General features: G+C 50.9%; 1 protein-coding gene across 2 annotated transcripts in view; it reads right to left on the bottom strand.

Annotated features, from left to right (window-relative positions):
- The window catches only part of RABGEF1 (RAB guanine nucleotide exchange factor 1), a 33,556-nt gene extending 25,757 nt beyond the window's left edge, over window positions 1-7,799 (bottom strand). The window contains exon 1 of one of the 2 annotated variants that reach the window (XM_038759083.1): window positions 7,784-7,799. Coding sequence is in view for 1 of the 2 variants with exons in the window: in XM_038759082.1 (XP_038615010.1) it covers window positions 7,429-7,442 (14 nt within the window). In the remaining variant the exon portion in view is untranslated. Of the gene's footprint in view, window positions 1-7,428; window positions 7,447-7,783 lie in introns of those variants that run through there. The other variant, XM_038759082.1, reaches the window with a different exon arrangement.
- Window positions 7,800-12,603: the final 4,804 nt, after the last annotated feature.

Raw genomic sequence — 12,603 nt, forward strand, 5'->3', positions numbered from 1 at the left:
ATGTTTGTACGGATTTATTACTCTATTTATTTTATTTTATTATTTTATTTTTATTTTATTTGTGCATATTTATTCTATTTATTTTGTTAATATGTTTTGTTATCTGTCTCCCCCTTATAGACTGTGAGCCCGCTGTTGGGTAGGGACCGTATCTACATGTTGCCAAGTTGTACTTCCCAAGCGCTTAGTACAGTGCTCTGCACACAGTAAGCACTCAATAAATACAATTGAATGAATGAGACGTGCACTCTGCCATACTGTCAGCTCCTTGAGGGCAGGGATTGTGCCTACCAACTTTATTGGACTGTACTCTCCCAAGCGCTTAGTTCAGGGCTCTGCACACAGTAAGCGCTCAATATGTACCACTGATTGACTGAACGGCTGGGGGACCGTGGGCAAGCCACTTAACTACAGTTTCCTCAGTTCCGGTTTCTTCATCTGTAAAACGGGATTAAGACGCCTGCCCCTCTTGGATTGTGAGCCTAGGACAGGGCTTGTTTCTGATTCAATTACTGGGCCCTACCCTACCGCTGAACACAGCACTCAGCGAGTAAGCGTTTAATAAACATGATCCTTATTGCACCTCCCTCTAAACTGTAAGCTCATTGTGGGCAGGGATGTGTCTGTTTATTGCTGTATTGTACTCTCCCAAGCACTCAGTACAGTGCTTTGCACACGGTAAGCGCTCAATAAATACGACTGAATGAACCTCCCTCTGCCTTAGTACAGTGCACCTCTCCTAGCAGATGCTCAATACTCACTCACTGTTCTGACTCTACATTGCTTAGGCAAGCTTTTCTCCCAGGTTTGTTTTTTTTTCCATTACTCTTAAATGGGTGTCCAGCTAAATGGATGGCTATTTACCATCCTGGAGTACCCACGAAACACAGCCCACAAGGTAAGACTCGGCACTGAGACCGAGGAGTGTCAGAAACAGGAGCTATATTTGCGCAGGCCGTTAACCGAAACTCCACGCATTTCTGCTCGGGTGGAATATTCATTATTAGGAGGATCCATCTGCAGTAATAGGGGAAAGAATAAAGGGAGACAGAACCGTCAAAATCAATCAAAGCGGCATTCTGGCTTTGTATGGAGCTCATTAGCTGAAATTTAAGGCGCTTGTACGGCTTCTTTCCATGGCTTAACGTTTGATGGTACCCCTCCAAGAGCTAGATGGAATAAATAAAACCACATACACACCCCTCCCCACCAGCTCATGTTCCACAAATAGTAAGCAACGTGGCACAGTGGAAAGCGCACAGGGCTGAGAGTCAGAGGACCTGGGTTCTAATTCTGGTTCGGCCACCTGCCTGCTGTGTGACCACGGGCAAGTCACTTCACATCTCTGGGCCTCAATTTCCTCATCAGTATAATGGGTATTCAACAGCTGTTCTCCCTCCCCCTTACACTGCGAGCCTCATGCGGGTCAGGGAGTGTGTCCGGCTTCTATCTCCTCCAGCACCTAGCATGGTGCTTGGCACATAGAAAGCGCTTAATACCACAATTATTATTAGTAGCGAATGTTTTTATATAAATACGCACTATATAATCAAATATATCAACACAGGGCTCACAATCTATTTTATCCCCATTTTCCAGGTGAGGAAGCTGAGGCCCAGAAATGTTAAGTGACTTACTCAGGGTCACCCAGCAGGCCAGTGACAGTCCTGGTCTGGTGGCCAGGTGTCCTGACTCCATGTACCGGGCTCTTTCCACTAGGTCACACTGCCTCCTGACAAACAAATCTTACCACAAGTTGCCAGAGGGGTTCACATCACTACCCCCATTTCTTCTGGATCCCTGTTAATCGCTCAGTTACTTACAGGCCACATGATCTTCATTATGCGGTAACTTCTTAAGAGGGCTGGCTGATGTGGCCTGCGGCGAGCCCCATTATTTCGGTTCATTTAGGTGCTGTCCCCTTTTCGTTCCATTTATCCAATCGTATTTACTGAGGGCTTACTGTAATCGTAGCACTGTACTGAGCGTTTGGGAGAGCAGAGTACAATGATAAACAGACACGTTCCATGCCCTCTCACAGGCTGGTCGCCAGGACCGTTTACAATGAGCCTTTTTCATTTAAAAGCCACTCAGCTCCATAAGCGGGCAGTAGGCTAAATGAGAAAGCCCCTCCTCTTCGGCCCCCTCCGCCGTTCCAGGGAATTCATCATTTCGCATCACCCGGTGGGAATGAGCCTTGGGATTTTCCCCACCTCACACATCCCGATTCTGAAAGCTCCCTAGTGTTGTCCCCACCACAGAAGGGGGTCTCCCCCGTCCCTCAGCCCACCAAGCCTTCCAGATTTTCTGGGCCAGCTCCTTCCTTCCCACCCACCCAAAAATCTCCAGCGGCATGTCCGGACCACCCAGCCTCCTCCCGCCTCGGCAATCTCACCCACCCTAACAGGCCAGTGGGCAGAGAATGTGTACGTTATATTGTTCTATTGTCCTCTCCCAAGCGCTTACTACAGTGCTCTGCGCTCAATAAATACCACTGACTGGATTAGTGGCCTGGAAGCTGCCTCTCAGGTTCCCAGCCCCAGGATCTCTCCTTCCACCTTCCTCGCCTCACCCGACGAGGGCACAGGGCCAGGCTTTCCAAGCCCTGCCCATCAAACTCGAGTCTACGATCTTAAATTTCTAAAAGACGAGCGAGCGGTCCCTTTAGAAGAACTGTGCAGTGCCACGTGCCCTCTAAGAGACCCACAGCATAAGACGTGCCAGGACGGAGTGGTCCCACCTTGGCACCCATCCTGACTGTCACAGAAACACCACCTGACACGCCAAACTTTTCCCCTCCTAAAAGCAGCGGAAGCCTGGCGGGAAGAACGCGAGACTTGGGAGTCAGAGGATCGGAGCTCTAATAATAATAATGGTATTTGTTAAGGGCTTAACTATGCGCCAGGCACGGTACTAAGCGCTGGGGTGGATACAAACAGATCAGGTTGGACGCAGTCCCTGCCCCATGTGGGGCGCACAGTCTCCATCCCCATTTTACAGATGAGGGAACTGAGGCCCAGAGAAGTGAAGTGACTTGCTCAAGGTCACACAGCAGACAAGTGGCGGAGCGGGGATTAGAACCCATGACCTTCGGACTCCCAGGCCACGAAGCCACACTGCCCCTCAATATACAGTACAATCTAACATGCCGGACCTGCCATCTGCCTGCTGCGGGATGTCGAGCAAGTCATTCAACGTCTCTGGGCCTCGTTTTCCTTGGCCATAAAATGGGGATGAAAGACCAGTTCTCCCTCCCCTGTAGACAGTTCCACACGGGGACTGTGTCCAACATGATCATCTTTTAGCTATCCCAGCACTTGGTAGAATGTTTGGTTCACTGTAAGCACTTAACAAATACCACAATTACTGTTACGATTATTACTGCCCTATGCCCTCACCCATGAAATGAGGCGAACGCTTTAGGAACCTATGGATAATTCCCACCCATCAAGTAATAATGGTGAGACAACAAGGCTTGTCCCATCTGCTCCCTTCACCTAATAATAACAATCATGGCATTTGTTAAACGCTTACTATGTGCCAGGCAACATACTCACCTCCAACCCCACTACCATCACCGCTCCAGTGGCACTTGGGAGCTCCTTAATAATAATGACAATTACCGTGAGCCCACTGTTGGGTAGGGACTGTCTCTATATGTTGCCAACTTGTACTTCCCAAGCGCTTAGTACAGTGCTCTGCACACAGTAAGTGCTCAATAAATACGATTGATTGATTGATTAAGCACTTACTATGGACCGAGCACTGGGGTAGATACAAATGAGCCAGGGTGGGCACAGTCCCTATCCCACATGGGGCTCTGACTCCACTTGTCAGCTGTGTGACTTTGCGCAAGTCGCTTAACTTCTCTGTGCCTCAGTTCCCTTGTCTGGAAAACGGGGATTAAGGCTGTGAGCCCCACGTGGGACAACCTGCTTACTTTGTGTCCCCCCAGTGCTTAGAACAGTGCTTGGCACAGAGTAAGCGCTTACCAAATGCCATCATTATTATTAATCCTCATTTTAGAGACAAGGGAACTGAGGTCCAGAGAGTGAGGCGACTTGCCCAAGGTCACACAGCAGACAAGTGGTGGAGCCGGGATCAGAACCCAGGGCCCCAGGCCCTACCCACTAGGCTACGCTGCTTCTCAGTATCCCAGCCTGTGTTGGCAACAGGTCGGAGGAAACAGCCTGCCCTCCATCCAAGATTGCTGCCAACGTGAGAGGGTGCGCTCCACACCTTGCCCAGCGCCCTAACTTGAACAGCTCTGCCCACAGTAGGTGCTCAATAAATACGACTGAATGAAAGACAAGACAGGGTGAGGGCAAGGTGGGCTTCCTCCCCGACGGTGTGACCTCTGCCCCTTAAGAGAAGCAGCGTGGCTCACTGGAAAGAGTACGGGCTTTGGAGTCAGAGACCACGGGTTCAAATCCCGGCTCTGCCAACTGTCCACTGTATGACCTTGGGCAAGTCACTTCACTGAGCCTCAGTTCCCTCATCTGTAAAATGGGGATGAAGACTGTGAGCCCCCCGTGGAGCAACCCGATCACCTTGTAACCTCCCCAGCGCTTAGAACAGTGCTTTGCACATAATAAGCGCTTAATAAATGCCATTATTATTACTAAGATGACGGCGGGCAGGGAAACTGAGGACGGCTCCTGGCACAGCGGGCACCGACTCTGAGCCACGCACCTGGCACCGACGGGGAAGCCAAGGTGCGGTCGGGGCAAGTGTCAGCCGGCTGGATGAAGGCTTGGGGACCAAGGCCAGGGCAGGTCGGGCCGCGGAAAAGGCGAACGAGAAACTCGACTGACCCGAGGAAATGGAGAAGCGGGCGCAGCAGCAGTGGAGGAGGAAGGGATAGGGGAATGGGGGTCCCCAGAAGATTCATTCATTCATATTTATTGAGCACTTACTGTGTACAGAGCACACAGTGCTTGGGAAGTCCAAGCTGGCAACATATAGAGATGGTCCCTACCCAACAGCGGGCTCACAATCTAGAAGGGGTAGACAGACAACAAAACAAAACATACAAACCAAATAAAATAAATAGAATAAATATGTACAAGTAAAATAAATAGAGTAATAAATATGTACAAACATATGCACATATATACAGGTGCTGTGGGGAGGGGTCCCCCTCTCCATCCCCCCCATCTTACCTCCTTCCCTTCCCCACAGCACCTGTATATATGTTTGTACAGATTTATTACTCTATTTATTTATTTTACTTGTACATATCTATTCCTTTTACTTTGTTAGTGTGTTTGGTTTTGTTCTCTGTCTCCCCCTTCTTGACTGTGGGCCCACTGTTGGGTAGGGGCCGTCTCTATATGTTGCCAACTTGTACTTCCCAAGCGCCTAGTACAGTGCTCTGCACACAGTAAGCGCTCAATAAATACGATTGATTGATTGAGGTAAGGAGAGGGGGATGGGGAGGAGGGGGAGAGGAAGGAGGGGACTGAGTGTGGGAAGGCCTCCTGGAGGAGGTGAGCTCTCAGTAGGGCTTTGAAGGAAGGAAGAGAGCGAGCTTGGCTTCCAGGCCAGGGGGAGGACGTGGGCCGGGGGTCGACGGCGGGACGGGCGAGGACGAGGCCCGGGGAGGAGGGGAGCGGCGGCACAGGAGCGGAGGGTGCGGGCTGCCAGGGAGGAGGAGAGAAGGGAGAAGGGAGGGGAGGGAGGAGGGGGCGAGGGGATGGATGGACAGCCTGGAAGCCCCCCGGGTGAGGAGTTTTTTCCGGATGCGGGGATGCTGGGGGGAGGGAGGGTGACACCAAAGGGGGCTGACGGACGGGGAGGCCCGCTGTTCGGTAGGGACCGTCTCTAGGTGTTGCCGACTTGGGCTTCCCAAGCGCTTAGTCCAGTGCTCTGCACACAGGAAGGGCTCAATAAATACGATTGATTGATTGATTGAGGGGAGGCCGAGGTCGGGGTGGGCAGGACGGGCGGCGCGGGGGGGGGCCCCCGGTTCCCCCCCCCCCCGAAGCCCCCGCCCCCTTACCGTAAGGCCGCCTCGGCCGCCGCCGCCGCCCGGACTGTCCCGGCCCGGCCCGTCTCCAGCCCGGCGCCCTCACCGCGCACGCGCGCACACCCCCCCCGCCCACCGGCCCGGCGCCCTCACCGCGCACGCGCGCACACACCCCCGCCCACCGGCCCGGCGCCCCCACTGCGCACGCGCACCCCCTCCCCACCATACCCTGCCCCGCCCACCAGTCCGGCGCCCCCACCGCGCACGCGCACACCCCTCCCACCGCACCCCGCCACACTCACCGGCCCGGCGCCCCCGCTGCGCACGCGCACACCCCCTCCCACCGTATCCCCCCTCCCCCCCGCGCACACAGTAAGCGCTCAATAAATACGATTAAATATCCCTTCAAGGCCCTACTGAGAGCTCCCCTCCTCCAGGAGGCCTTCCCAGACTAAGCCCCTTCCTTCCTCTCCTCCTCGTCCCCCTCTCCATCCCCCGCATCTTACCTCCTTCCCTTCCCCACAGCACCTGTATATATGTTTGTACACATTTATTACTCTATTTATTTTACTTGTACATATCTATTCTATTTATTTTATTTTGTTAGTATGTTTGGTTTTGTTCTCTGTCTCCCCCTTTTAGACTGTGAGCCCACTGTTGGGTAGGGACTGTCTCTATATGTTGCCAACTTGTATTTCCCAAGTGCTTAATACAGTGCTCTGCACACAGTAAGTGCTCAATAAATACGATTGACTGATTGATTAAATATCCCTTCAAGGGCCTTCCCTTCAAGGCCCTACTGAGAGCTCACCTCCTCCAGGAGGCCTTCCCAGACTGAGCCCCTTCCTTCCTCTCCATCCCCCTCATCTTACCTCCTTCCCTTCCCCAAAACACCTGTATATATGTATATGTTTGTACATATTTATTACTCTATTTATTTTACTTGTACATATCTATTCTATTTATTTTATTGGTTTGGTTTTGTTCTCTGTCTCCCCCTTTTAGACTGTGAGCCCACTGTTGGGTAGGGTCTGTCTCTATATGTTGCCAACTTGTACTTCCCAAGCACTTAGTACAGTGCTCTGCACACAGTAAGTGCTCAATAAATATGATTGATTGATTAAATGAATGAATGAATAAATGAGGCAGCATGGCTCAGTGGAAAGAGCACGGGCTTTGGAGTCAGAGGTCACGGGTTCAAATTCCATCTCCGCCAACTGTCAGCTGTGTGACTTTGGGCAAGTCACTTAATCAATCGTATTTATTGAGTGCTTACTGTGTGCAGAGCACTGTACTAAGCGCTTGGGAAGTACAAGTTTGCAACATATAGAGACGACCCCTACCCAACAGTGGGCTCACAGTCTAGAAGGGGGAGACAGAGAACAAAACCAAACATATTAACAGTAAAACAAATAGAATAGATATGTACACGTAAAATAAATAGAGTAATAAATACGTACAAACATATACACATATATGAAGCAGCAGCATGGCTCAGTGGAAAGAGCACGGGCTTTGGAGTCAGAGGTCACGGGTTCAAATCCCGGCTCCGCCAACTGTCAGCTGTGTGACTTTGGGCAAGTCACTTCTCTTGTGCTTCAGTTACCCCATCTGGAAAATGGGGATTAAAACTGTGAGTCCCCCGTGGGACAACCTGATCACCTTGTAACCTCCCCAGCGCTTAGAACAGTGCTTTGCACATAGTAAGCGCTTAACAAATGCCATCATTATTATTATTATTATTATTACCCGCCCCGCCCAACGGCCCGGCGCCCTCACCGCGCACGCGCACACCCCCTACCCCGCCACACTCACCGGCAGGGCGCCCTCACCCCCACCGCGCATGCGCACACACCCACCGGCCCGGCACCCTCACCCCCATCGCGCATGCGCACACACCCACCGGCCCGGCTCCCTCACCCCCACCGCGCACGCGCACACACCCACCGGCCCTGCGCGCCCTCACTACGCACGCGCACATACCCCCCCGGTCCGGCTCCTCGCGTAGCCCGTCACGTGAGCGGCCCCCTCCCCTCCCTCTCCTGTCCCGCCCGGCCCCTTTCATTCATTCATTCATTCATTCATTCATTCATTCATATTTATTGAGCGCTTACTGTGTGCGGAGCACTGCACTAAGCACTTGGAAAGTACAAGTCAGCAACATATGGAGACGGTCCCTACCCAACGATGGGCTCACAGTCTAGAAGGGGGAGACAGACAACAAAACAAATAATAATAATAATGATGGCATTTGTTAAGCGCTTACTGTGTGCAAAGCACTGTTCTAAGCGCCAGGGAGGCCACAAGGTGATCAGATTGTCCCACGTGGGGTTCACAGTCTTCATCCCCATTTTCCAGATGAGGTAACTGTGGCCCGGAGAGTGAAGTGACTTGCCCAAAATCAATCAATCAGTTGTATTTATTGAGTGCTTACTGTGTGCAGAGCACTGTACTAAGCGCTTGGGAAGTACAAGTTAGCACTTGTCACACAGCTGACAAGTGGTGAAGCAGGGATTTGAACCCATGACCTCTGACTCCTAAGCCCGGGCTCTTTACACTGAGCCACGCTGCTTCTCAAAACATGTAGACAGAATAGATCAATAGAATTATAGATCTATAGATCTATTACTCTATTTATTTATTTATTTATTTTATTTGTACATATCTATTCTATTTATTTTATTTTGTTACTATGTTTGGTTTTGTACTCTGTCTCCCCCTTTTAGAACGTGAGCCCACTGTTGGGTAGGGACTGTCTCTATATGTTGCCAATTTGTACTTCCCAAGCGCTTAGTACAGTGCTCTGCACATAGTAAGCGCTCAATAAATACGATTGATGATGATGATATACATCAGCAGTCATTATGTGCCAAGCACTGTTTTGTTCCCTGTCTCCCCCTTCTAGACTGTGAGCCCACTGTTGGGTAGGGACCGTCGCTAGATGTTGCCAACTTGTACTTCCCAAGCGCTTAGTACAGTGCTCTGCACACAGTAAGCCCTCAATAATTACGATTGAATGAATGAATGAATGAATACTAAGCACCTGGGAGGGGGCGGGACTAGAGGTCAGCGTGGCTCAGTGGGAAGAGCCCGGGCTCGGGAGTCAGAGGTCGTGGGTTCTAATTCCGACTTCGCCACTTGTCAGCTGTTTGACTTTGGGCAAGTCACTTCTCCATTCCTTAGTTCCCTCCTATGTAAAATGGGGATGAAGACTGTGAGCCCCACGTGGGACAACCTTATCACCTTGTACCCCCCCCAGCCCTTAGAACAGTGCTTCGCACATAGTAAGCGCTTAACAAATACCATCATTATTATTACTGTTATTAGAGGTAGGCCGGGCTGCAGGTGTGGGGCGCCCATGGGGGGTGGGGGGATGAGTGAGGAGCGGCCCCCTCTTCCAGCCCTCTCCCCAAATCCGGGGAGCGGTCATGCAGCCTCCCCCCACCTCCCACTCACACAATGAGTCACTGGGGAAGAACTCAGGAGTTCCGTCTGAGGCCCGGCCTTTCCCACTTAGTAACTCGGGGTGCATTACTGTGTCCTGTCCGACAGCCTCCCGCAGAAGCCAGTCCTGCTGCCATCGCTTACCTCTTGTCATTCATTTGGCTGTATTTATTGAGTGCTTCCTGGGGACACGGCACTGTACTATTCATTATAATAATAATAATAATAATAGTGATGGCATTTGTGAAGCGCTTACTATGTGCTTATTAAGCGCTGGGGGAGATACAAGGTAATCGGGTTGTCCCACGTGGGGCTCACGGTCTTCATCCCCATTTTACAGATGAGGGTACAGAGAAGTTAAGTGACTTGCCCAGTCACACAGCTGACAAGTGACAGAGCCGGGATTAGAACCCATGACCTCTGACTCCCACGCCCGGGCTCTTTCCACTGAGTCACGCTGCTTCGTTCATTCAATTGTATTTAGACATTTAGACTTTTAGACTGTGAGCCCACTGTTGGGTAGGGACTGTCTCTATGTGTTGCCAATTTGTACTTCCCAAGCGCTTAGTACAGTGCTCTGCACATAGTAAGCGCTCAATAAATACGATTGACGATGATGATTGTATTTACTGAGCGCTTACTGCGTACAGTTCGGCAACAAATACAGACAATCCCCACCCAACTACGGGCTCACAGTCTACTACTACTACTAATAATGGTATTTATTAAGTGCTCACTATGTGCCAGGCACTGTGGATACCAGCAAATTGGGGCTCCCACATGGGGCTCCCGGTCTCCAGCTCCATTTTACAGATGAGGGAACTGAGGCACAAAGAAGTGAAGTGATCTGGCCAAGGTCACCCAGCAGACAAGTGGCGGAACCCATGACCACCTGATTCCCAGGCCGGTGCTCTATCCACGAAGCCATGCTGCTTCTCAGCACTTCTCTGCTACTAAGCGCTTGGGAGAGTCTGATCGAATCGACAGACGCATCCTCTTGGTTGTTAGCTTGCTGTGGGCAGGGATTGTTACTCTTTATTGCCGTATTGTACTTTCCCAAGCGCTTAGTGCAGTGCTCTGCACACAGTAAGTGCTTAATAAATACGACTGAACCGGCATGGACGGATTGTTGTCAGCGCTGCTAACTTGCACCCCACCATTCGCACTCTCTCCTCCTTCGTCAGGGCCTGGAGTGGAAATTAACACAGTTAGATCAGACGGGGACGTACACACTCTGAAATCGTGTGTGGGATTCACCCACGTCTTGCCAACTACAGGCAGGAACGAGATGAGATTCCCAGAAGGAGCGATGCTCTTTCCCTGGACCAACAGATGGATACACCCATCGCACAGTTCAGGGCTAACAGTAATAATAATAATTGTGGTATTTATTATGCAACTTTCTATGTGCCAGGCACTGTACTGAGACGCTACGGTGGATACGAGCAAATTGTGAGGGACATGGTCCCTGTCCTATGAGAAGCAGCGTGGCTTAGTGGACGCAGTACATATCTATTCTATTTATTTTATTTTGTTAGTATGTTTGGTTTTGTCTCCCCCTTTTAGACTGTGAGCCCACTGTTGGGTAGGGACTGTCTCTATATGTTGCCAACTTGTACTTCCCAAGCGCTTAGTACAGTGCTCTGCACACTAAGTGCTCAATAAATATGATCGATGATGATAATGATGATGACGGGAAGTCGGGAGGTCATGGGTTCTAATCCCGGTTCCACCACTTGCCTCCTTTGTGACCCCGGGCAAATCACTTCTCTGCACCTCAGTTATCTCATCTTTAAAATGGTTATGGAAGCGGCACGGCATACCGGATAGAGCTCGGGCTTGGGAGTCAGAGATCATGAGTTCTAATCCCCGCTCCGCCGCTTGCCAGCCGTGTGACCTCGGGCCAGTCACTTCACACCTCTGTGCCTCAGTTCCCTCATCCGTAAAATGGGGATGAAGAGTGCGAGCCCTACGTGGGACAGGGCCCTGTGTCCAACCAGATTAGCTTGTATCTACCCCAGAGTCTAGAACAGTTCTTGACACTGTAGGCACTTAGCAAATACCATCATTATCATTACTATTTCAGATGAGATAACTTAGGACCAGTAAAGTGACTCACCCAAGATGACACGGCAGCAGACGAGTGGTGGAGCCACAATTCGAACCCAGGTCCTTCCGATTCCCAGGCCCGTGCTCTATCCACTAGGCCACCCGGCTTCTCTACGCACTGCTGCCGCCACACCCATCCCTCCCGACCTTCTGATCGGGTAATAACAGGGGTTGAAGTGGCCTAGATTAGCCTCTGGGCCAGGAGCTGGAGAGACCAGTATTTCAGTCAGACGCTGGCCCTGAGTCTTTGAAAACAGCTCCAACTAGAATCACTCAACCTCCCTCCCTTCCAGCTTCCTCCATTCTTTTTTTTTTTAAATGCTAGTTGTTAAGTGCTTACTAAGGGTCAAGCCCTGTTCAAAGCTCTGGGGGAGACACAGTTCCTGTCTCTCATTCTATGTAGGAGGGAGAACAAGGATTGAATCCCCATTTTACAGATGAGGACACCGAGGTACAGAGAAGTTAAGTGACTTTCCCAAGATCACGCAGCAGATAAGCGGGGATAGAACCCGGCTCCCCTGGCTCCCAACCCTCTGCTTTATCCACTAGGCCACTCTGCTTTGCTGACCAACAAAGCAGGAGGGTCTCCTCTGGGGCCAGGAGAGGCCTAAGGGAAGCAAGGCCGCTTAGTACAGTGGTCTGCATCATCATCATCATTATCAATCGCATTTATTGAGCACTTACTATGTGCAGAGCACTGTACTAAGCGCTTGGGAAGTACAAATTGGCAACATATAGAGACAGTCCCTACCTAACAGTGGGCTCACAGTCTAAAAGGGGGCCCTTTTACTGCATCATCATCATCATGATCAATCGTATTTATTGAGCGCTTACTATGTGCAGAGCACTGTACTAAGCGCTTGGGAAGTACAAATTGGCAACATATAGAGACAGTCCCTACCCAACAGTAGGCTCACAGTCTAAAAGGGGGAGACAGAGAACAAAACCAAGCATACTAACAAAACTGCACACAGTAAGCGCTCAATAAATACGAGTGAATGAAAGGCCACGAGAATGTCTTCCCTTAGGTCCACCCCCGGGGGTGGGGGGAGGGAGGGAGAAAGAGAGAGAGAGAGTCAGAA

This window comes from Tachyglossus aculeatus, chromosome 17 (genome assembly GCF_015852505.1).
Source record: "Tachyglossus aculeatus isolate mTacAcu1 chromosome 17, mTacAcu1.pri, whole genome shotgun sequence".
NCBI classification, from domain to species: Eukaryota; Metazoa; Chordata; class Mammalia; order Monotremata; family Tachyglossidae; genus Tachyglossus; species Tachyglossus aculeatus.